General features: G+C 44.5%; 1 protein-coding gene across 3 annotated transcripts in view; it reads right to left on the minus strand.

Moving 5' to 3' along the window:
- Positions 1–26454, minus strand: part of MGAM2 (maltase-glucoamylase 2 (putative)) — a 98021-nt gene that overhangs the window by 47302 nt on the left and 24265 nt on the right. For all 3 annotated transcript variants that reach the window (XM_070071389.1, XM_070071390.1, XM_070071391.1), the window contains exons 14-26: positions 25821–25905; positions 22712–22829; positions 19008–19179; positions 18356–18472; positions 15931–16085; positions 15691–15775; positions 14761–14817; positions 13546–13670; positions 12659–12747; positions 11885–11934; positions 9324–9491; positions 7460–7615; positions 6095–6376 (exon numbers count right to left, since the gene is read on the minus strand). In XM_070071389.1, the coding sequence (XP_069927490.1) occupies positions 6095–6376; positions 7460–7615; positions 9324–9491; positions 11885–11934; positions 12659–12747; positions 13546–13670; positions 14761–14817; positions 15691–15775; positions 15931–16085; positions 18356–18472; positions 19008–19179; positions 22712–22829; positions 25821–25905 (1659 nt within the window). The remainder of the gene's footprint in view (positions 1–6094; positions 6377–7459; positions 7616–9323; positions 9492–11884; positions 11935–12658; positions 12748–13545; positions 13671–14760; positions 14818–15690; positions 15776–15930; positions 16086–18355; positions 18473–19007; positions 19180–22711; positions 22830–25820; positions 25906–26454) is intronic.

Raw genomic sequence — 26454 nt, forward strand, 5'->3', positions numbered from 1 at the left:
CAAAACCCATCTATTTGCTGCTTACAAGAAACACATCTTTCCAACAAAGATCCATACAGACTGAAAGTGAAAGGCTGGAAAAAGATATACCATGCCAACAGAAATGAAAAAAGAGCGGGCGTAGCCATCTTAATATCGGACAACATAAACTTTACCACAAAAACTGTTAAGAGAGACAAAGAGGGACACTATATCATGATTAAGGGATCAATTCAACAGGAAGATATAACAATTATCAATGTATATGCACCTAATTACAGGGCACCAGTTTATCTAAAAGATTTATTAACGGACTTAAAGGGAGACTTAGACCCCAATACAGTAGTACTGGGGGACTTCAATACTCCACTCTCAGAAATAGACAGATCATCCAGAAAGAAGATCAACAAGGATACAGTAGATTTAAATGACACTATAGCCCAAATGGATCTAACAGATATATACAGAACTTTCAATCCTACAGCTAAAGATTTTACATTCTTCTCAGCAGTACATGGAACCTTCTATAGGATTGACCACATACTAGGCCATAAAGCAAGTCTCAGCAAATTCAAAAGAATTAGAATCATACCATGCAGCTTCTCAGACCATAAAGGAATGAAGTTGGAAATTAGCAACTCAGGAATCCCTAGAGCATACGCAAACACATGGAGATTGAACAACATGCTCCTGAATGAACAATGGGTCATAGAAGAAATCAAAAGAGAAATCAAAAACTTTCTGGAAGTAAATGAGGATAACAGCACAACATACCAAAACTTATGGGACGCAGCAAAAGCAGTGTTAAGAGGAAAGTTTATATCAATAGGTGCCTACATCAAGAAATTGGAAAGGCACCAAATAGATGAGCTTTCAATTCACCTCAAGGATCTAGAAAACCTACAGCAAACTAGACCCAAATCTAGTAGGAGAAGAGAAATAATTAAAATCAGAGAAGAAATCAACAGGATTGAATCAAGAAAAACATTACAAAAAATCAGCCAAACGAAGAGCTGGTTTTTTGAAAAAATAAACAAAATTGACACCCCATTGGCCCAACTAACTAAAAAAAGAAGAGAAAAGACCCAAATCAATAAAATCAGAGATGAAAAAGGAAATGTAACAACAGACACCACAGAAATAAAAAGAATCATCAGAAATTACTACAAGGACTTGTATGCCAGCAAACAGGGAAACCTATCAGAAATGGATAGATTCCTGGACACATGCAACCTGCCTAAATTGAACCAGGAAGACATCAAAAACCTAAACAGACCCATAACTGAGACAGAAATTGAAACAGTAATAAAGGCCCTCCCAACAAAGAAAAGCCCAGGACCAGATGGATTCACTGCTGAATTCTACCAGACGTTTAAAGAAGAACTGACTCCAATTCTTCTCAAACTATTCAGAACAATCGAAGAAGAGGGAGTCCTCCCAAATTCTTTCTATGAAGCCAGCATCACCTTAATTCCTAAGCCAAAGAAAGATGCAGCACTGAAAGAGAATTACAGACCAATATCCCTGATGAACATAGATGCAAAAATCCTCAATAAAATTCTCGCCAATAGAATGCAGCAACACATCAGAAAGATCATTCACGTAGACCAAGTGGGATTTATCCCTGGTATGCAGGGATGGTTTAATGTGCGCAAGACAATCAATGTGATACACCACATTAACAGACTGCAGAAGAAAAACCATATGATTATCTCAATAGATGCCGAGAAAGCATTTGATAAAATACAACACCCGTTCATGATGAAAACTCTAAGCAAACTGGGTTTGGAAGGAACATTCCTCAATACAATCAAAGCAATCTATGAAAAACCCACAGCCAACATCCTATTGAATGGGGAAAAGTTGGAAGCATTTCCACTGAGATCTGGTACCAGACAGGGATGCCCACTCTCACCACTGCTATTCAATATAGTTCTGGAGGTTCTAGCCAGAGCTATTAGGCAAGAAAAAGAAATTAAAGGGATACAAATTAGGAAGGAAGAACTCAAACTATCCCTCTTTGCAGATGACATGATTCTTTATTTAGGGGACCCAAAGAACTCTACTAAGAGACTATTGGAACTCATAGAAGAGTTTGGCAAAGTAGCAGGGTATAAAATCAATGCACAAAAATCAACAGCCTTTGTATACACAGACAATGCCATGGCTGAGGAAGAACTGCTAAGATCAATCCCATTCACAATAGCTACAAAAACAATCAAATACCTTGGAATAAACTTAACCAAGGACGTTAAAGATCTCTATGATGAGAATTACAAAACCTTAAAGAAAGAAATAGAAGAGGATACCAAGAAATGGAAAAATCTTCCATGCTCATGGATTGGAAGAATCAACATCATCAAAATGTCCATTCTCCCAAAAGCAATTTATAAATTCAATGCAATACCAATCAAGATACCGAAGACCTTCTTCTCAGATCTGGAAAAATGGTGCTGAAATTCATATGGAGGCACAAGAGACCTCGAATAGCTAAAGCAATCTTGTACAACAAAAACAAAGCCGGAGGCATCACAATACCAGATTTCAGGACATACTACAGGGCAGTTGTAATCAAAACAGCATGGTACTGGTACAGAAACAGATGGATAGACCAATGGAACAGAATTGAAATACCAGAAATCAACCCAAACATCTACAGCCTATATTTGATCAAGGATCTAAAACTAATTCCTGGAGCAAGGACAGTCTATTCAATAAATGGTGCTGGGAAAATTGGATTTCCACGTGCAGAATCATGAAGCAAGACCCCTACCTTACACCTTACACAAAAATCCACTCAACATGGATTAAAGACCTAAATCTACAACCTGACACCATCAAGTTACTAGAGAACATTGGAGAAACCCTTCAAGATATTGGCACAGGCAAAGAGTTTCTGGAAAACACCCGGGAGGCACAGGCAGTCAAAGCCAAAATCAACTATTGGGATTGCATCAAATTGAGAAGTTTCTGTACTGCAAAAGAAACAGTCAGGAGAGTGAAGAGACAACCGACAGAATGGGAAAAAATATTTGCAAACTATGCAACAGATAAAGGGTTAAGAACCAGAATCTACAAAGAGATCAAGAAACTCCACAAAAACAAAACCAACAACCCACTTAAGAGATGGGCCAAGGACCTCAATAGACATTTTTCAAAAGAGGAAATCCAAATGGCCAACAGGCACAGGAAAAAATGTTCAAGGTCATTGGCAATCAGGGAAATGCAAATCAAAACCACAATGAGGTTTCACCTCACCCCGGTTAGAATGGCTCACATGCAGAAATCTACCAACAACAGATGCTGGCGAGGATGTGGGGAAAAAGGGACATTAACCCACTGTTGGTGGGAATGCAAACTGGTCAAGCCACTATGGAAGTCAGTCTGGAGATTCCTCAGAAACCTGAAGATAACCCTACCATTCGACCCAGTCATCCCACTCCTTGGAATTTACCCAAAGGAATTTAAATTGGCAAACAAAAAAGAGGTCTGCACCCTAATGTTTATTGCAGCTCAATTCACAATAGCTAAGACCTGGAACCAACCTAAATGCCCATCAACGATAGACTGGATAAAGAAATTATGGGATATGTACTCTTTAGAATACTATACTGCAGTAAGAAACAACGAAATCCAGTCATTTGCAACAAAATGGAGGAATCTGGAACACATCATGCTGAGTGAAATAAGCCAGTCCCAAAGGGACAAATACCATATGTTCTCCCTGATCGGTGACGACTGACTGAACACCAAGAGGGAAACCTGTTGGAGTGAGGTGGACACTATGGGAAACGGTGGCTTGATCAGCATAGCCCTGACTGTTAATGAACAACTTAATACATTATCCCTCTTAGTAGTTTTTTTTATCTGTTCTACTTAATATGACTGGTTTAGTTCTGTAATTGATGCACAGTTATTCTTAAGTGTTAAAAATTAACTGAAATGTGATCCCTGTTGAACATGGGAGTGGGAATGGGAGAGGGAAGAGATGTATAATTTGGGACATGCTCAGGCTGACTTGCCCCAAGTGATGGAGTTGGAAGCATACCAGGGGATTCCAATTCAATCCCATCGAGGTGGCATGTACCAATGCCATCTCACTGTTCCAGGTGATCAATTTCAGTTCACAGTTGGTCATGGTGGAGGGACTGGGAGTCAAAGGGAGCACATAGACAAGTCTAGTACCTGCTAACGCTAACCGATGGAGTAAATAAAGGGGAGAGTGATCCAACATGGGAAGTGAGATACTCAGCAGACTCATAGAATGGCGGATGTCCTAAATAGCACTCTGGCCTCAGAATCAGCCCTAAAGGCACTCGGATCTGGCTGAAAAGCCCATGAGAGTATTTCAGGCATGGAAAGCCAAGACACTCTGGCAAAAGATCTCTGTGAGTGAGATCCCAGTGGAAAGAACAGGTCTTCAAAGAAGGAGGTATCTTTCTCTGAAGGGAGGAGAGCCTCCACTTTGACTATGACCTTGTCTAAACAAGATAAGAGTCGGAGAACTCAGAGGGCTTCCATAGCCTTGGAAACTCATGACTGGAGCATAGGGAGATTACTGATGCCATAGACAGGAGTGTCAATTGGTAAAGTCAACAACAGGAGTCACTGTGCACTTACTCCTCATGTAGGATCTCTATCCTTAATGTGCTGTACATTGAGATTTAATGCTATAATGAGTACTCAAACAATATATTTCACTTTGTGTTTCTATGGGGGTGCAAACTGTTGAAATCCTTACTTAATGCATACTAAACTGATCCTCTGTAAAAAAAAAAAAAAAAAAAGAAAAAGAAATTATCAATTCCCAACTTGACTCTCACTGGGATTAAACATGACAATAGGTCTGCTCTGATTTCATCATCATTTAAAAAAAAATCATCTATTATTTTTCACTTTATGTTTCTGTGTGGGAGCAAACTGTTGAAATCCTTACTTAATGTATACTAAGCTGATCTTCTGTATATTAAGATAATTGAAAATGAATCTTGATGTGAATGGAAGGGGAGAGGGAGTGGGAAAGGGGAGGGTTGTGGGTAGGAAGGACGGTATGGGGGGGAAGCCATTGTAATCCATAAGTCGTACTTTGGAAATTTATATTCATTAAATAAAAGTTTAAAAAAAATTAACTATTTTAATACATTCATTAAATATGGGGCCAACATTGTGGCATAGTGGGTTAAGCTGCTGCTTGGATACCTGTGTCCCATATCAGAGTGCCAGTTTGGGTCCCTGTTACTCCACTTCTGATCCAGTTCTCTACTAGTGTGCCTGGGAAGCAGCAGACAATGGTTCAAGTACTTAAGTTCCTGTCACTCATGTGGGAAACCCAGATGGAGTTCTGGGCTCCTGGCTTTGGCTTAGTCTCACCTCAGCTGTTGTAGTCATTTGGGGAATTACCCGGCAATGGAAGCTTTTTCTGTCTCTCTGTCTCTCTCTCTCTGTCTCTCTGTCTCTCTCTCTCTCTCTCTCATCATTCTGCCTTTAAATAAAAACTTTAAAATAAATACCACTTGGTTTTTTTCAAATATAATTTTGGAAAAACTCCTAGTAGAAAACATGTGTGGCTCACTGAATTTCTAGCAGATGGAGCAGAGCAGTTGGGCTCAAAGTGTAGCCCATGGACTTGCAGCATCAGCAGCACCTGGGGACTTGTCAGAGCTACAGATTCCCAGGCTGGGTCCCACCCAGAGCTATGGAAACGGAAACCCTGAGAGTGAGGTCCAGCAGTGTGGGTTATAAGATCTACAGGTGATTCTGTTGCACGTTAAAGTCTGAGAACCACTGCTAGAGAAATAATTATGGTACTGGAAGTAAGTGAATACCTCTGCTATGTGTTTATAACAAAGCTGACTCATTTTTCTCAGGGAAAAGGGATTGTTCCTTGAGGATTCTGACTTAAAGTGCTATTGTAGAAAATTCACAATCCTGGTGGATCAAGGTCACATCCCCACTCTACTTTCCACTAACTTTCTTACCTTTTCCTCTCCAGGCCTCGGCTTCTGCATTGGTAAAACAAGGGATTTGGAGTAAAAGTCTTGCAAGCTCTCACACCCATCCAGAGCTGCGAGTTAAGACTTCATATGGACAACCAGAATCTGCAACACAGAATTACCTTGACCTGCAGCATGTATTCTGTGTGGTAGGTCACAGTCAGCACGAGGTTGCTGATCTTTGCAGAGAGAGAAGCAGGATCCGCGGTGGTAGCTGCTTCAGGCTGGGGATGCACAGCTCCCAGTGGCAACGGCAGAGCCAGCTCCACCGCTCGAGCCAATTCTGGGGCCTCCAAGAGGGTAAGGTCTGTAGTGATGCCCGTGGACAGGTACTGAACGTTACTGGCGGCGTAGTTAGGGGTGGTGTCATAGAAGCAGGTGGGCACACCAGGAGTAGTTGTGTGCTGGAACAGCAGAAGGGGTTCGTGGTCAGCTCCTGTTAACACGCTTTGAGGCTCCATTTACTGGAGAAGTTGGCTGACACAGACAAGTCTCAGACATCATGCCCATTGCTGTGGGTTGAATTGTGTTAAGCCCTAACCCCTGGTACTTGCCAGTGTGACTGTCTGAAAATAGGGTCTTTGCAGATGATTCATTGTGATGAGCTCATTAAGGCTGGCCCTGATCAATATCCACATTAAGCGGAGAAATTTGAACACAGACACGGAGGCACACCAGGGAAAATGCCAGGTGAGCATGGAGGCAGCTCTCAGGGTGATGCATCAACAAGGCAAGAAAGGCCACACGCACGCAGCCAGCAACCACCAGAGATCCATGGAGAATCAAACAGAGTCTGCCTCATGGCTCTTGAAGAACTCAACCCTCCCAACACCTTGAGCTCAGATTGCTAGACTCCAATAGCTGGGAGGGAAAAAATGTCCGTTCTTCTAAGCCATCCAGTTCATGATGCTTTGTTATGGAAGCCATAGCAAAAAAAAAAAAAAAAAAGCACCCATTTTTAAAAACACAGGTACACGCAGACAATTAGTGATGTGGCAGCAGCAGCCTCATCTGGAGACTGCAACCCCCAGGCAGGCTTTGCTCCCACTGTCCTGATCGTTCCGCATGACATCGACGAGCCATCACTTATTTTGCCTCACTTTCACTTGCTCTATTGCTCAAATGGAGAGAAACGGCCTTGCCTCACCCTTCCTGCTTTGGAATTCCCAAGTGAGGAAAAAGAAGGTTTTCAAATATTCAGTGCACAATGCATATCCAATGTATCTACCTTTGTGAAAAATGAGTGATGTGGTTGTGAGATCTGAATAACGTGGTTGGAGTGGCAATGAGAAAAGCAATAATCTTCTGACTCAGTTTCTGGGAGAAATACTGATCCCATATCATGCAGAGTTGGGAAATGTGTGTTGGCAGTGTTGTGATAACCATTCAAGCCACCAATACTTGACAAGTGCTTTCTAGGTGCCAATTACTGGTGGTGCAGTTTCTACAATTTCATGATCAATATGGTAATCCGCTCTCATCATTACCTCCCAAAGACACCCCCGCAACCTGCAATTCTCCTCGGAGACAGCAGGATCCTCAGGGTAGCAGTTGAACTTTTCTAGATCATTGACTGGAAGAGCCCACTCGATGGAGAATTCCTGTCCCAGTACCAGGCCCTGGAGATTAGTGATGGTCACCACCTGCGGAAACAGAGAGGCAACCCCAGTGACAGAGCAGGTGCAGCAGAAGCAGCTGGGTAAAGCCTTTGCCTGTGGTCTGTCAGTCCTTCCTCCTGTCCCACTTTGTCATGGGATATTTGGGAACTGGCTCCCTCCTGACCTTTATCGTCTCTGGGAGTCAACTCAGAAGCAGGAGATGGGAAGAGATTTGATTCTGTTAAGGACACAGACCACCGATGGGGCTCTCACCATTAGGCTTACTGTCCTCTGGGTATCCTGCTTATTCAGTTTAATAGTGGTGGTGGTTAGGCCGGCGCCATGGCTCACTAGGCTAATCCTCTGCCTTGCGGCGCCGGCACACCAGGTTCTAGTCCTGGTTGGGGCACCAGATTCTGTCCCGGTTGCCCCTCTTCCAGGCCAGCTTTTTGCTGTGGCCCGGGAGTGCAGTGGAGGATGGCCCAAGTGCTTGGGCCCTGCACCCACATGGGAGACCAGGAGAAGCACCTGGCTCCTGCCATCGGATCAGCGTGGTGCGCCGGCTGCAGCGCACCGGCCGTGACGGCCATTGGAGGGTGAACCAACGGCAAAGGAAGGCCTTTCTCTCTGTCTCTCTCTCTATCACTGTCCACTCTGCCTGAAAAAAAAAAATAGCGGTGGTGGCTAGAACGACAGCTCAGCTTTGCTGTGCATGCATGTGCACTAAGTAATCTGATGGCCACTTTACGAGCACTATGTCCAGCAACCCTATCAAGTGATTTCAAGCTGTGAATACCATGGATATCTCCATGTTGTAGAACAGAGGCACAGGGAAGTTAAACACCTTGCCCAAGCCCTCACAGCTAACCTATGGTAAATATAGGACTGGAGCTTCATTTTGCCTAACTCTAGAACCAAGGTATTTCCTTATGCATTGTGCATTGTCACGTTAGCAGGGAGCTGATCTGAGGAATAGTGAATTTCCCAGCACTTGAAATAATCAACTAACAATGTAAAGGAATCACTCAATAATTTCTCCTGATGTTTTATTTTACTCTTATTTTCTGTAGTGGTATAAAAATAGCTTAAAGCATGAAGGGAAAATACCACATGTGTCTTACAGAGGATCTTTAACTTCAACAAGAGGGCAAATGTGTAAATACCCTCCAGACGTAGGCCCAAGTATTGGACTATGCTCACTCTGTCCATCTAGGCTCAGTTATAAAAGAGCTCTCAGCTGGCGCCATGGCTCACTAGGCTAATCCTCTGCCTGCGGCGCCGGCACACCGGCTTCTAGTCCCGGTCGGGATGCCAGATTCTGTCCCGGTTGCCCCTCTTCCAGGCCAGCTCTCTGCTGTGGCCAGGGAGTGCAGTGGAGGATGGCCCCAGTGCTTGGGCCCTGTACCTGCGTGGGAGACCAGGAGAAGCACCTGGCTCCTGCCATCGGATCAGCGCGGTGCGCCGGCCGCGGCAGCCATTGGAGGGTGAACCAACGGCAAAGGAAGGCCTTTCTCTCTGTCTCTCTCTCTCACTGTCCACTCTGCCTGTCAAAAAAAAAAAAAAGAGCTCTCTTCTCTTAGGGTCCCGGCCATCACTAACTTTTTCAAAGTCCTGTCGCAAACCAAGCTGAAGGGTCTGTATTGAGCATATTTCTTCTGCCCCCTCCCCGTAACCTGGGGGATCTCTCCACTTATCCTTGTGACTGCCCAAAGACAAAAGAGAAGGGAAGGCCAAGGTCAGACTCTCTTCCCACCTTTGTTGAAGCACTGTAGGTGACACTTGAAATGGAGGTGACAGCATTATTAAATATGACACTAAAATTAGTTGGCTCCTTGTCCATTCCCAAGATTTTGATATCTGTAAACATGAGGCTGTCAGGGTCCTCGTAATTATTATTTAGAATCTTGGCCTGTAGACGGTTCTGAAAAGAAAAATGTCTGGTTAGAAAGCAGATGAATCAACCACCCTCATACCACCCAACATTTTCTGAGCTCTAAGGCATTCTTTTCTTGCTCTCATTCTAGAATATTTCCAGAGGGGCTGTTTCTGTGGCACAGTGGGATAAGCTGCCACCACTACTGGCATCCCATATCAGAGTGCCTGTTGGAGCCCGGGTCATCGGCTTCCCATCCAGCGTCACGCTAATGCACCTGGGAAAGCAGAATAAGGTGGTTCAAGTACTTGGGTCCCTGCCACCCCTGTGGGAGATCAGGATGGATTTCCTCACTCTGGTTTCTTTTTTTTTTTTTTTTTTTTAACAGGCAGAGTGGACAGTGAGAGAGAGACAGAGAGAAAGGTCTTCCTTTTTGCTGTTGGTTCACCCCCCAATGGCCGCTGCTGCTGGAGCGTTGTGCTGATCTGAAAGCAGGAGCCAGGTGCTTCTCCTGGTCTCCCATGGGGTGCAGGGCCCAAGCACTTGGGCCATCCTCCATTGCACTCCCGGGCCACAGCAGAGAGCTGGCCTGGAAGAGGGGCAACTGGGACAGAATCTGGCGCCCCGACCGGGACTAGAACCCGGTGTGCCGGCGCCGCTAGGCGGAGGATTAGCCTATTGAGCCATGGCTCTGGCCCTCACTCTGGTTTCAACCTGACCCAGCCCTGGCGCTTCTAGCCACTTGGAACAACCTCTCCCCACCCCTCCTTCTCTCTTTCTCTATAACTCTGCCTTCAAAATATATGTATAAAAGATAAAACTATAAATTTCTTGGGGAAAAATGGAGAAAATATTCAGGATCTATGGATAGACAAAGAGCTCTGACTTGACACCAAGTAGCAGAATCCATAAAAGAAAATATTAATAAATTATACCTATAAAAGATTTTGCCAATAGCAAACAGTCAGATGGTACATAGGCATCTGAAAAGATGGTGAACATCATTAGACATCAGAGAAAGACAGATTAAAGCCCACTGAGTTATAACTACACGCCTGTCAGAATAAGACAAAGCAGGTGACAGCAAATGCTACTGGTGATGCTGACAAACTGGATCACACATGGTGCTGGCACCCTGGAAACAGTGAGGGAGCTTCTTCCAAAACTAATGTACCACCATAAGACCCAGCAACTGTACTCTCGGGCAACTGCCCAGAGGAATAAAAACCTGCGTTCACACCAAAACCTGCACATGAATGCCGTAATTTTCTTTTGTTTGTAATAGTCCATGGCTACAAATGTGTCAACTGATCTTTATCAAGTGAATAATTAAACAGAAGGTAGCACATCTATACCTTGGAACACTATTCAGCAATTAGAAGAAACAAACTATTGTTATATACAGTAAGCTGGGATGAATTTTGAGAGAATTCTGCTGAAAGAAAAAGACCCCAAAGGTTTCATACTGGATGATTCCATTTGCATAATATTCTTGAGAAGACAAAATCACAGAAATGGAGACCAGATGAACAGTTGTCAAGGGCGAAGACAGGGATGGGGCAGGAAGCAAGTGAGTGGGGCTTGAAAAGGACAAGAGGAGAGATCTTATGTAGATGGAGTTGCTCTCTGTTTTGATACCATCAAAGCCCATATCCTGGTTGTGCAATTTTACCAGTTTCATAAGATGTTACCATTAGGGGGAATTGGGTGAAGAGCACAGGGGACCCCTGGCTATTTCTTACAACTGAACGGACATCTTTAACTAACTCAAAATAAACCGTTTAATTTAGAAAATGGCATGAATTCAAGTGAGAACTGAAGGAGATTTCCACTAAAGAAATCTCTGCTAATCTGCTAATACATGAATGAGACTTCTGCATCTTCCAGACTTTCAAAGCCATCACTTGAAGACTGCGCCCAGAGCCAAATTTTAGGGGCCAGGAGGAAAGCTGTTTTGGAAGAATCTCAAAAAGAGACCCAACCACTCATCACAATGCCCTCATCCTATATACATTTGCATCACTCAAGAATACACCCTTGGAATCCAGAACTCATTATGTAAAGCACAAAGACAATTATGTGTTTTTTCCTCTAGAAACACAAAATAAAATAAAAGCAAATTCTGCATAAAACTCTTATTGATTTCTACAGGCTTTTTTATCTGGTGCAGATTCACTCTTACCATAATTTGAATCTTTTCTCTACCTATTCCACATGACCAAGTATCTATAATACACTAAGAACTTGATTGTAAAAATTAAAAGAAAAATAAGAAAAGGAGGAGGAGTGAGGGTAGGGTGGGAAGCATAGTTGTTCTCTTAAAACTATATATATGGAATACATGAAGTTTATTTCATTTATATAAATAAAAAAGTAAAATAAAAATATTTTTTAAAATATCACAGAGAAAATACACATATGTTTTTAAAAACAGTACTTACAGAGGTAACAGAGAAGTCATACAGAATGTATTTCCTTTCAGTTACAGCATCTGAAAGAGAAAGACCAAGGAATTACCACAGGAGCAGTGGAGCCATGTTCTCTGCATCTGGAATCCCTATGCCATCTAGTTCTGCTCATCCAAGTTCTGCTCATTTTGTCAACCAAACCCCACACAGAAGTTTCCTGGACCACTTTCTCTGAACTGGCACGTTGTAGTACCACTTTACTGGAATTTAAAACATTTCTACTTGCATTATATTTATCTACACACATTATAATCATATTGATAAACCATAAGCTAATCACAGGAGATATTTGTGTCATTCATCTTCATATCCATTGCATATAATACTCAAAATCAGGTTAATATTAATGTATTATAATTATACGCAGGGCAGGATTTTCATAAAATCACATCAGCTTATATGAAGTATTTAAATAAAAATTTTATAGTAGAATAACACTAAGCATATTAGATTCTTCTGCTTCAATAGCAATCAAAGCAGTACTTTAGAAAGTTATTATCCAAATGCAATGCTTGTTATTAACATTCATACAAAAAATGCAATACTACAGTGTCTGTTGCTTTGGTGGAGTTGCATTTGTAGCCTATTTGAATTTGTGGCACCAGCAGAATTTTCAGAATGAGTTCTAACCCTTGATTCTATGCCACAGAAATAAATACAACCATGATGGAGTTAATATCATTTAGGCAACCCATGGTAACCAGTTTTCTCTGAGAACCACAGCGATGGAGCCATGAGGAAACCCACCTTTAGATTCACCATCATCCCAGTACAGCTCCCCCTTTGCCTCTCGCTTGTAGTCCAAGGCGATGATGAGCCCCAGTGGATTCTTCCGGCTGTAAGGGAGAAATTCGCAGTTTCAGAGAATGAAGAAGAGATGGAACCAGGTGAAACCAGCCTCCTTCATGTCCTAAAGACAGATAAACCCAGATCTGCCCTAAAGCAGGGTAGTAGAAGCATGGAAGTTGAGCGTGGGCAGGCCACAGAGTTGGCAGTGAATGAACAATGAAAATACTGGAGCAAGGAGACAGTTCCTGATGAAAACTGGGTTTGTGATCAAACAAACAATAATCCTAACCACCTGGGGTGTTGCCTGTGCCTTGCACACTTCTAAAGGCACTACCTATATTGTCACTTAAGTAAATTCAACCCTCAGCATAGCTGGCTGAACTATCATCATCCCCAGAGTTGCCCAAGGAAAGCAAATTTGTTATTCAATGTGTCTATCTCCAGAATCTGAGCTCTTGATCTCTAAGCAATGCTGACTTTCACCTGACAACCTTTATATCCTATTTAACCTGCATCCTCTCATACATTACGGGAATCTACCTGGGGACAATTTATGGACAAAGAGGAGTCCTTAAAGTGATGATTTTGACAATTCCTATAATCTAATTAATTAATACCAAAGTGAAGAACTATGGGAATGTTAAAGAAATAAGACTACTTTTATCCCTCCTATGGGAGGACCAAGATGTTAGTTGTGGACCAGCTCTGAAAGGAGGAGAGGGGGAGTCTGATTGGAAATATTTTCCCTTGGTTTATCCTCTCTTAATCTCTATTTGCCTTTCCCATAATGCCTTGCCCCATCACAGCACCAGAGCATTCACATCTTAGAAGAGTGAGACGCTTACCTGGACTCTGTATTTACGTCTGGCTGCTGGGTGGGAAATATGTAGCCCCCTCGAAGGTGAAGTCCCATGCTATCACCTGGGAGTAGCATATCCACCAACTGTTTCCTCCATTGCATGGCCACTCCCTAATCAACCAAAGGAAAACAGATCACATGGTCACCCAGGGTGAGAAGAGACCTGAGGGATTATCTATTTCAGCTGTCTCATATTAAAGAAGAGAAAAATGAACACCCTCCAAAACGGAAGCCACTTGCCCAAAGCACACAGGTAGGACAGAGCAGAGACTTCAACATCCCCTTTTCTTTATATAACACCATGCTGAGGTTCTGCCAGTGGGCTTTCATTCTCTTGGTTATCACAGCCAATGTCCCATGACTGCTCCTGAAAGCTGCACAGTAACCAGTCTGATATAATCAATTTCCATAATTTCCAGTTATTTAAATTATTTCATTGTACTCTTTGAAATGTCTCCTGTTATGGTTCGAATGTCTGTGTCCACCCAACGTTCATCAGTTGGGATCCATTACTCAATGTGGCAGTATGAAGTAGTAGGGCCTTTAAGAAAATGATTAAGTCATGAGAGGTAAGTGAGAAGACACCATCAAGGAAGCAGAGTGAGCCCTCACCAGGCAGTGTACCTGCAGAATAGTGAGCAATACATTTCTTTTTTTTTTCTTTCTTTTTTTTTTTTTTTTTTTTTTTTTTTGACAGGCAGAGTGGACAGTGAGAGAGAGACAGAGAGAAAGGTCTTCCTTTGCCGTTGGTTCACCCTCCAATGGCTGCCGCGGCCAGCGCGCTGCGGCCGGCGCACCATGCTGATCCGATGGCAGGAGCCAGGTGCTTCTCCTGGTCTCCCATGGGGTGCAGGGCCCAAGCACTTGGGCCATCCTCCACTGCACTCCCAGGCCACAGCAGAGAGCTGGCCTGGAAGAGGGGCAACCGGGACAGAATCCGGCGCCCCGACCGGGACTAGAACCTGGTGTGCCAGCGCCACAGGTGGAGGATTAGCCTAGTGAGCTGTGGCGCCAGCCGAGCAAAACATCTCTATCATTTAAAAAATTACAGTGTAATTTTATTATACCATCGTAATGGACACCTCACAGAAAAATACCCACAATTAACTAAATATGAAACCTGTACTATTAACCTTCCCATGCTCCCACGACTTCCATCTTAGAATAACTGCCCTGTTACAAAAAGGGCTGCTTCACTTACTGTCTCATAATCGTACCAGATGTCATCTGGTATGTACGCTTTCACTTGGTCCACACCCTAGGGAAACAATGAGTAACATTAGCATACCCCTTTACAGTTTACAAAGTGCCTTCACACGTCACCGCATGTGTTTATCTGAACAATCCTGAGACGGTTGAGACCTTCCCGTTCTACAAATGGAAACTCAGAAACCGCAAGCGGCTCACCCTAAGCAGAGCTGTACCCAGAAATCAAATCTGTCTTGCTTCAATGCTCCTATACTTTCTAAAAGAAGTAGAAAAACTTCATTTACTGAGGCAGTCATATAACCTGAGAGCTGGCAGGAGATGGGCCAGTCATGTCCCCACGCCAGCCCTCCACCAGGTAGGTGGAAGAGTGGGTTAGCAAGACCTGCCATCCGAGGGTGTGGCTGCAACAGGCTCAGAGTTTTCAGAGGAGTCCACTGGTGACCGTTGATATTTACAGCAGCATCCTGACCTTGCCTCACACGTCCCCAGTTACTCTCGCCCGGGTCACACGTGGATGGACGCCCCTGCCCTTCACACATGGACTTCAGAGTAGGACTCTCTCCTTGTCCAGCACCCTTTCCTCCCTGTACCACTACACATGGTCTTCTCTTCCAACCCTCCTCTGGACAAGGGGAAACGGACAGAGGGCCATACCAATGCACTGAAAGTCCATGTCAAAACCACAACCACATGTCTAAGAACCCAGGCTTTAAGGCAATTTTGCAACATAGAAAATGTTTTTTGTGGTAGACTAGAGAGACCAACAATTAATTTCTAATTACCAAACTTTTATAATTGCTCTTATTTATAGTCATATTCAGATATAAATGCAGTCGTGGAACCCCAAGACTCCAGCTTATTCAGCTATAGAACCATGAGGACAAGTACAACATGCCACCCTGCTACTTAGTTATGAACATACTTCATATAAGACAGGTGTGATGAGGAGCCCAGGCCCCCATAAGAACTGCTCATGGACATCCCATGTGGCTGGGTCCTGGTAGAACCTATAAAACAGAGGGCATGGTGAGGCAACTGAAGTCTCTCCCACAGGAAAGCAGAACATTACAAGGCAAGAAGGCCCCAACTAATCTCGTTACCACCAACAAGGTAATGTGAGATTATGATCTGAAGGGGAGCCTTTGAGGATCAGAGGACTCACTCATGTACCAGGGGCCTTGCCACCGTCTCCCCCAGCGTGTGAGCACGGTAGAAGAGGGTGTAGAGATAGGGCAGCAGGGTGTAGCGAATGTTCAGGTAATGTCTGCTGGAATTCAACAGCAAGGAGTCATCACCAAAGGCAGCAGGGTCCTGGTCCTAGAACAAAGTGGAATCAACAGCTGAATGTTTCTTTCCATTATTGTTTACAAGTTTCCTATGACGAGAAGTTTTGTACCATGGAAGTAGCTATGGTCTCCACCTTGGAAAACATCAAAACACTTCCAGAGCGGAGAGCATCTTGGTCCTATTCCTTTACTTCATAGAAGAGAAAACAGCGTCAATGCTGACACAACTTTCCCAGTGGAGGACTGCAAGCAGGTGCCAGTTCACTGTGACACATGACTTTCAAGGGCAGCCTGTGTCCACCTCGGTGTGATAAAGAAGCCCTATAGAGGCAGCTGTGAAGACAGAGGGGCTCCCATGCTCCCTGTTCTCTCCAGAGCTGCTCCAATTTATGTATTATGGTTTCTTGTAGTATTGTTTGGGAAGTAATAATTTTAAGTTGTACTAGTATTATTTTTTTCATCCAATACCTTAAGCCACGTTGCCAACCACCATGAACTATAATCTCTTTACCTGTCTATGAATTTTTCTGAATTTGCACCTCAGATTATATGTTTAGAAAGGAAATCAATTCTGGACTCAGAGACAGAAATTTTCCATCAACAACCAGCATTCATTCGGTTCATTTTCCTTGTAATAACAGAAGATGTGAGAACAATGCATGTGAAAGACTTGGCACCCCGTACTGCCTGACTGAGAACGAAATTTGGATAAAATAGCCAAGTTTATTCCTTTTCCTTTCTCTGCTCCCTAAGATTCCCATTTCCTCCCAAGGAATAAAACTACCCATGGAGACTACTCCATGCCCCCTGCACAGGACTCACGAAAACCCTGAGGCCAACATCGAAGAAATAACAATCCACAGCCTCCATCACCCGGGATCCACCTGGGAGTATGGAGCACACGGTCCACGAGGGGGACCATGACTGAACACTGGAAATGTGGCTAGTGAAACTGGGGGACTGCACTTTTCCTTGCATTTGATTGCAATTATTTTAACTGCAAGTCTTAAGAAGGAATGAATGTAATTTTTCTTCCATTAACTACAACTTCATTATTTCGGTAGGATTACATTTCATCTCAGCTGCCAGACATCTGGCATACAAATTCAATCATTCTGCAAATATAAAATGCATGCTGAATTCTGAAGACTTTGTAGAAAGAAAAGGAGATAAAATAGTTCATTAATAGTAACCTCTGTTAAGCACAGGTTGAAATGCCAGTGTTCTGAATGTACTGAGTTACATATATGAGTTTTCAGATGTGAAAAGTACTGTTGCCTCATTTAACGTATTGAAATTTACAGTGACTCTTATGATAATTCTATCATACAGAGCTTGTGTGGAGGAGAGGAATTCAGCACTTCAACCAACCTCCTGGTGCTGTGTGTTCTGATCTACGGAAGTCCTTTTAAGATATCCCATCATGAAAAGGACCGGCCCAACCTACGCCAGTCACCTACTTAGACACTCAAAAATAGTTCATCTCTCTCTAGACTACAAATAGCTAGGAAAGTCCATGGGCGAAATGCTTTGAAGGCTTAGATGTCAATCCTTCCAGGTTAGAGACATCATCATACAAAGTCAAAAGCCAGAGCCAAAATTATTATCAAGAATTCACCCTGATGAGCTTAGGAGCTAAACCACTCAATAAGCAATATCTCAGTTACGGATTATTGCATTAAATAAAATATATCCCATCTTTCTTGCTCCTACCATGAGCGTAAACATCTCTTTAAGGGGGACACTGAACCCAATTAATGTACTTTTACATCAAAAATACTATTATAGATAGAATAGGATAAAAGTGCTCAAGTTATGAGATATAGCGGGGGAGGTCTCCCAAATCATTCATAAAAAGATAGAATATTGTTACATACTGGAAAAAAATCAGACCACTTGTCTTCCCCTCCCTAAATTTTTCTTCCTCTCACCCCTGTCCACACCTCTGAAGTAAAATACCATCAAAGTCCAATCATTTCATGTTTTATAAGATGGTAACAGGAGTGATGAAACTTAGTACACAAGCGCAGGGTAAATACTTGGTACACAAACGACAGAAATACCACAGAGACGTCAACAAATCTCACCTCTGTTGCTGAGTGTCCAATAGTAAAGTCATTCAGTATATACACACTTCCCATGCACCCTTAATCCTATACCCCCGTTTTGGGCCCATCACCCAAGATTTACCTACCTTATTCTCCACTTAGAGCCAACACGTGTGGCTTTGTGCCATCTCTCATCGAGAAGCAACATATGAGACAACGCAATAACTCCCCATTGCTGCTCCGGTGGCCTTACCATGAACCCAGGCCCATTATGATTCCTCGAGAGTGGATAAAATGCTCCCAGCTGCATCCATCTTCTACAGAGCTCCTCCGAGACATTTCCAAAATAACCACAGATGTTGGCACCTACCTGAAGAATTAGCACACGTACAAGCACAGTGGTCAGGGAGAGAGGGGAAGCGCTGTGCACTTAAATGACAAGGGAAGAGTAGGTCTTATCTCCACCAGTCCATATTTAAAGAGATCCAGAGTCCCTCCAGCCCAGTGAGAGAAGCAAACATGTTCAGGACACACTGGGGAGGAGAAGACTGATCGCTGGTACCGACCATGTCCATTGAATTGAGGGTTCTTCCTCAATGTTCATTTTCCAACTTCATGTTTCCCTATTTTGATGCCCTCCTAATAGGATTTTTCTGCAAGACTTAATGTATCCTATGGTGTCTCCTTTCTATGCCCAGAAATTCCATGTGAAAAAACCCCCAGTGATAAAGTTTCACCATTCTCTAATCAGAAGGCAGCTCACATTATATGTAGACATTGATTTTCCAATACATATCACAGTGGGATATTTGAACTTCAGTTTTTTTCACATACCCTCAAATATTGGGAATGGAAAGAAAGCCAAGGAGAGAAGGTTTAAGTTCCTTCCTGGGAACAAGGCTCACCATGGGGATACCAAACAGGTTGAACTCCAGGATACTGGGGATGGACCACCGGAGGTCGTCCCATGTAGCCGCATTATCCCCAAGCCAATGAGCAGCAAATTTTCCAGATCCAGCAAAAGTTGAGCGGGATAATATGAAGCTCCTATTATTTAGAAAGATAGCCTCCATGGCCCTAAAAAAGAAGAAACCAGTGGAGTATGAGGTGAACTGTGAACATCTGGGACTTGGGTTATACTAATGAGCTTTCCAACAAAATGAGAAAAAAAATCAGGTTATCATAAACCAGTTGTACAGTTCAGTATTTTCTTTTCTTTCTGTTTCTCAAGGATTCTGTTTATTTATCTGAGAGGTAGAGTTACTGACAGAGAGAGAGAAACAGAGAGAGAGGTCTTCCATGTGCTGGTTCACTCCCCAAATGGCCACAATGGCAGGAGGAATTAGGAGCTTCTTCCAGGTCTTCCACACGGGTGCAGGTGCCCAAGCACTTGTTCCATCTTCCACTGCTTTGCCAGGCCATAAGCAGAGAGCTGGATCAGAAATGGAGCAGCCGAAACTCGAACCTGCACCCATATTGGATGCTGGCGCCACAGGTGAAGGCTTAGCCTACTGCACCAACACACTGCTCCCTCCCCCCCCCCCCCCACAGCATTTTCAAGAATTGCCTTCCTGGGGCTGGTGCCATGGAGCAGGTTAATCCTCCACCTGTGGCGCCGGCATCCCATATGGGTGCCGGTTCTAGTCCTGGCTGCTCCTCTTCTAGTCCAGCTCTCTACTGTGGCCTGGGAAAGCAGTGGAGGATGACCCAAGTGCTTGGGCCCCTGCACCCGCATGGGAGACTAGGAAACTCCTGGCTCCTGGCTTCGAATCAGCACAGCTCTGGTCATTGTGGCAGTTTGGAGAGTGAACCAACGGAAGGAAGACCTTTCTCTCTGTCTCTTCCTCTCACTGTCTGTAACTCTACCTCTCAAATAAAATAAATAAAATCTTAAAGAAAAAAGAATTGCCTTCCTGCCTCTTGATAACATTTCAGATCTCTTATAAGGCAATACAAATACCTATATTCCAGGCCCCAAGAAATTTCTGTAGGCCCCTTTCTTTCTAATTATGTTTTCTCCATCTTGCTGAATCTGTTGTGTTCTGACCCTTTTTATCAACAATATATTAGAATCAAGCCATAAGATCTTGGTTCCATCTTCTCCCTCTGGACAAAGGTGTCCTAACATCTCTTCGTTCCACACCTTGCTGCCCATGGGCAATCCTGTGGAGCAAACACCAATTCAGGTTGTCCACTGTGCCCTCTGCTTGACGGAAGGGAGAGCTTGCACACCACAGTACGCTTCTGAAACTTCAGAACTTATTTGTAGCCACCCCAAATGTTAGCGAATATTAACCTGCACAAAACTGGAAAGGTTAAGTCTCAGATGATGACATGTGATCCTTTCTGTAAAAATTGAAAACTAAAATGAAAATATTGTTTTCGCCGGCGCTGTGGCTCACTAGGCTAATCCTCCACCTTGCAGCGCCGGCACACCAGGTTCTAGGCCTGGTCGGGGCACAGGATTCTGTCCCGGTTGCCCCTCTTCCAGGCCAGCTCTCTGCTGTGGCCCAGGAGTGCAGTGGAGGATGGCCCAAGTGCTTGAGCCCTGCACCCCATGGGAGACCAGGAAAAGCACCTGGCTCCTGCCATTGGATCAGCGTGGTGCGCCGGCCGCAGCGCACCGGGCACGGCGGCCATTGGAGGGTGAACCAACGGCAAAAGGAAGACCTTTCTCTCTGCCTCTCTCTCACTGTCCACTCTGCCTGTCAAAAAAAAAAAAAAAAAAAAGAAAAGAAAAAGAAAATATTATTTTCACTGTGCTACATATAAAATATTTGAGATCAAGTAAAACTACACAATAGAATTGGAACCAAATGGATTAAAATGCAGAATTCAGAATGATAACCACTTTCAGGTCATGGGGCACAGATAAGGTGCAATGGTAAATGATGAGGTGAAATCTGTCTTACTGGATTTTACTGAACTCTTCTGTTTAGCTGCTTTCTTGAAATGAAAGCATCCTGTAGGATAACGCCTGGGCCACAGCCATTGCTGCTGTCTGTAGGCAAGCTCTTGTCTTTCTGTCTACTACAAGATCTGTAAGTTTCCTTTCCTAGAACTCTCTCCACAGATCTCTGCCACCAGGCGGTTTCTCAAGACACCATCACAAAAACCAGTGCCTCCCCACTTCATACTCCTGGGGGTGCTAGGAGTCTGCAACTGCAGAATTGGCTTGTGTTGGCAGAAAGGGGAGAATTCTGAAATAGATTGGTTTAAGAAAATGCAGTGAGCCGGTGCCACGGCTCAATAGGCTAATCCTCCGCCTTGCAGCGCCAGCACACTGGGTTCTAGTCCCGGTCGGGGCAAAAAAAAAAAAAAAAAAAAAAAAAAAGTGCAGTGGCCCATTCTGACAATTTACAGACCAAAAAGTTGACCACCTGCTGGGGAGAAGGCTCACCCCTCATCTGCAACCCTCCCCTCCCCTCGATAGACACTAGAGGACACTGCCTTTATTACCATGGGCTGCAGGTTTATCACACTCTGCAGCAATAATTCATGAGAGAAGCAGACACAGTCCCTCTAAAGTGAAACCAAAACAGGCATGATGATATGTGAGGCACAGTTGAGAGCCAGCCATTATAGCAGCACAGATTAGATAACAGGTTCTTACAGCTTAGAAGAAAAACCTCCTTCACACTCTGTCCGTTTCTCTCTTCCACCCACCAAGTCTGCGCTCTCCGCTCTCCCTCTGCTTTCAGCCTGGAAGCTGGCCGTTTTCCCCGCCCACTCAGCCCAGTAATCACTGTCCCCACACTCAGCTTCTGGTTTAGGTTGAGCCGTACATTCATCAGACCAGTGGCTACAATTCTTCTGAGGTCAGGATTCCACTGGATGGAAATTTTATCCCTTTAAATACAACTCCGCCTGGGGGCCGTAGGCCAAATTCCACTTATCTCCACTGTTCACTAGGAATTCAGAGCACCCTGCTCACCCAGACAAGCAGAAAGCCATCTTCCACTCACCCAATCAGTTACCTATTAGCAATTAACCACGCTCTAAGAATGTACAACGAAACAATTAGGGATTTTTATAGCACTTTCATCACATGGCAACAGTGGCAATAAGGCAATCTGAGACTCCCTCCCTCCTCCCCCACCCCTTTCTGACCTTTCTTTCTGGCTACGCACTCACTCTCCCACCACCTCTCCCATTAGACAGGAGTGGCTAAGAGTGAAAACTGATCAGGACAGGAAGAGACTGTGGGGAAGCATCGCATGCGAGGAGGAGAAAGAGGGCATGATGCAAAGCTTCTCACTTGTGAGTCTGGGATATAGGGTGGTGCTGCCATCAGCCAGCACAGGCAATTTCAGATTTTTAAACTGATCAGCCAGAATGTGGAGATCAGGTGAAGAAAGGTAACAGAGCCAAGTAAATGGTGTGTGAGATACTTGAAGACATGTGAAATAATGAAACCCCTTAGCCATAAGCCATAATGCTGTACAGTAACCGGGAGTTTGTACAAAAGGACTCCTGAATCCTAGAAGATTAGCCCTTCTACATCCCCATAACTGTAAAAATATTTGAGCAATATACTAATGAAAGAGAAGAGAAACTCTCCATCTCCCCCCTCCCTAAATCTAGAACCAGGGCAAAACCACGTGCTTACGAGTCTGTGGCTCTGGCCATGGAGTAGCCATACAAGCTGTGGACGTCATAGTGAAGACCGGAGTGAAACTCTGTGTCCATGCAGAGGGTCCTTTCAGAGAGCCGACCGCCCAGGACTCCTAGGGGGGAACACCGTCAGTGTAGCACTTCCCACCAACCAACTTCAGCCAAAGAGCCACCCAGCTCTTTCGTGCTCGGTTACTGCACATTTCCCATCGATCGCCACCTTGACAAAATCCTAAAAGCCACTTCCCACATGCAATCTAGACTGAACCTCCCATGGAGATGGAGCCCGAAACTTCATCTGCAGTCCCTTGAGCTCAGAAAATGTGGTTGTGAGCAAAGCAACTGAGAGCAATGGGCAGTGGACCTGCGGTGACGTAGAAAGCATGTGGCTTGTGCCTGATTTAATAAAAAAGAGCTGACCTACAGTGCACGGGTAGAAGAACAGTAAAAGGAAACACTTTCACTTTTATATCAGAGAGCACACTTTTTAAAAAATGAGATATAATATTTGAGTGGTTTCATAAATAAGAACCCAAATCCTTCCTGGGAGGATCTACACTGTTACTCATTTTCTCTTTCTCAAGCCTAATACAGTCACTCTTCTCTGTCCCATGGCCTGCAAATTTCATTCCCGTCTCCTCCTGTGGACCCATAATTGGGGCCACATCTGCCTTCCTTCATGAAGCTGGGCCCACACCTGGGCTTTAGGATAGGATATAATTCAAGAAAGTGGTAGAATTGGGAAAGACAGGTTGAGATTTTCTCAACAGCCTAACAGAATCAGAATAAAAAATTGAATCAGAAATTAAGTTATATTAAAACACAGAAAGAAGATTGTCTTCCTTGCAAAGCTTAATTTATAGAATGGCATTCACCACCATGTGCACTATATAAAAGGGCACCAAAGCTCCCCAGCACTCAGGTAACTGTGTCTAAATCTTCATCATGCTAGGTGTGCACTAGGCAACCCTGAAAGGTTATGAGGGGAAGTGGTGGGTCATTTGTGAAGAGATAACATGTTGAAGGGCTCTGGGGAGGGATGCTTGCTAGAAGCAAGCAGCAGGTGATGGGGTTGAGGTTTTCTCTAGGAAAAACAGAAGAAGACTAAGAGATTCAGAACAAACCTGATAGGGACGAACATTGTGGTGTGGCACAGAGGGTTAAGCTTCAGTGTGTAGCACAGGCATCCCATAACCGAGTGCTGGTTCAGGAGCCTGGTTGCTTTGCTTCTGATCCAGCTCCTTGATATGCCTGGGAAAGCACTGAAAGACGACCCTGCCACCCACGTGAGAGACCCAGATGGAATTTCAAATTCCTGGCTTCATCCTGGCTCAGCCCCAGGTGTTCCAACCATTTAGGGAGTGAACAGTGAAGGGAAGATTCTCTCTCCCTCTCTCTCAAATAAATAGTTCTTAAAAAAAGTAAAACAAAATAAATTGTGCAACAGGAAAACCGAAGTGGGTGGCAATCAGATGAAGCAGAAGTCAGTGAATATGTTATGGAAGCAAACAGCAAATTTTGCAAGAGATTAAATGGCTTGAAGTCAAGACTCAGGCCAAAAATTTCATTACTTCTTCAGTGACCAAAAGGAGGCAAAGAAACAGGCAAACCTTGGTCTCAGAGGGTTACCAGTGGTCTGGGAGAGCCTGCCTAGGTGCCCACAGGCAAGAGTGCTTTCCTGGGAGTAGAAGGTTATGCTGAAAGGTGAAGGCGTCCCCTGAAGGCAAGCTGAGGCTACGTGGTGACTGCTTCTGGCAAAGGAGAAGCTGGCAAAGGGCTCCACCCCATTTCCAGGCACTTTTCTTGCTCATTTACTGCGCAAGTTCAGAAATTCTCATGAATTTTAAAGTAGCACCACCTGAGGGGCTTAAAGCAGGGGAACAGGATGAGTCTGGGACCCTAGAGTGGAAATGTTAGGTAGGAAGTCAGAAACTGAGCCTGTGTGTGTGTGAGCAGGGCCTGGAGACAGCACCCACTGGTAGCTCCAGAGCCCAATCTTGCACTTCAAGTCCTGCCCAGACCCTGATACCTCCCAGGTGGTCCCAGCCCTTCCCCCAAGGAAAGCTCCCAGGAGAATTCTCTCTCCTCAGGACCAAGTGGGTTACCTGACCTGATGACACGGGGCAATAAAACCTCACAGACACCCTAAGGGAAGCCCCTCTGCTCTGCCCAGCACCAGCAAATCTGGGGAGGAATTTGATAATTTTCACCCAACAAACCCTTCAGCTAGGACTCCCCATCCTTTGTCCTGGAGGAGAGGGGGAGGTAGGTAAACAGACTCCCTTAAAAACCTAGGGAGTCCGGCCGGCACCGTGGCTCATTTGGCTAATCCTCCGCCTTGCAGTGCCTGCACACTGGGTTCTAGTCCCGGTCGGGGCACCGGATTCTGTCGATTCTGTCCTGGTTGCCCCTCTTCCAGGCCAGCTCTCTGCTGTGGCCCGGGAGTGCAGTGGAGGATGGCCCAAGTGCTTGGGCCCTGCACCCCATGGGAGACCAGGAGAAGCACCTGGCTCCTGTCTTTGAATTAGCACGGTGCGCTGGCTGCAGCATGCCAGCCGCGGCAGCCATTGGAGGGTGAACCAACGGCAAAAAGGAAGACCTTTCTCTCTGTCTCTCTCACTGTCCACTCTGCCTGTCAAAAAATTAAAAAAAAAAAAAAAAAAAAAAAACAACACCTAGGGAGTCCAAATGGACTGCGTGCTCAGCCCTCTGCCTCTCTGCTGAGCCGCCCCCCTGGCCTGCCCTGGTGTACTGTCTCCACTCAACCATGTAACCTCGCTCTCCCCTAGTCTGAGTGACTGGACACTCTCTCTCTCTGTCCCTTCCATCCTGATGGATGCCCCAAGAACCCACGGCTTCCACAGTGACAGAAAGACAGCCAGAAGAGGTCCCAGGTTCAGACTACAATCTGTCAGCACACTGCCCTTGTAATATGACAGCCAAAAGGTAATCAGAGGCCAAACCACTGCAGAGGGCCAGGGAAATGGAGAAAGCAGTAGGAAGGATGTTGGGGTCATTCCTTGGACTGGGAAGTGAACTGCTCTTGACCACACCGAGTAGGCTGGGTACTGTCTTACATCATTAATGAACAAGGGAAAACTTACTGGGAGTGAAAGGTGGAGAATTCAACCTGTTTGATTCACACTCATGACCAGAACCTTGGAGAAGGCTGGACACTTCATCCATTTCCTTCCAAGACACAAAATATACAAAATAGAAAATGTTATTTACACATGATTAGCTATTGAAAATCTTACTGAATCAGAATACAGGATATCTCGAATCTCCTCAGTTAACTGGTGTTGGGGTTTTGAATAATCTCCCCAACATTTCTTGGGCCCGGTTTCATTTCTTGTAAAACAAAGTCATTGATTGGATTAGGCCACAGCTAAGGTATGTTCTAACTTCTAAGAGACATCTGGAAATTTCACTTTTTTTTTTTTTTTTTTTTTTTTTTTACGGGCAGAGTGGACAGTGAGAGAGAGAGAAAGGTCTTCCTTTTGCCGTTGGTTCACCCTCCAATGGCCACTGCGGCCGGCGCGCTGCGGCCGGCGCACCGCACCTATCCGAAGGCAGGAGCCAGGAGCCAGGTGCTTCTCCTGGTCTCCCATGGGGTTTACAAATTGATTTTAATCAGTTAAGAAATATCATTTTAGGGGCTGGTGCTGTGGCACAGTAGGTTAACACTCTGATTGCGGCGCCGGCATCCTGGGTGGGCACTGGTTCTAGTCCCGGCTG

Source organism: Oryctolagus cuniculus, chromosome 3 (assembly GCF_964237555.1).
Source record: "Oryctolagus cuniculus chromosome 3, mOryCun1.1, whole genome shotgun sequence".
In the NCBI taxonomy this organism is placed as follows: domain Eukaryota; kingdom Metazoa; phylum Chordata; class Mammalia; order Lagomorpha; family Leporidae; genus Oryctolagus; species Oryctolagus cuniculus.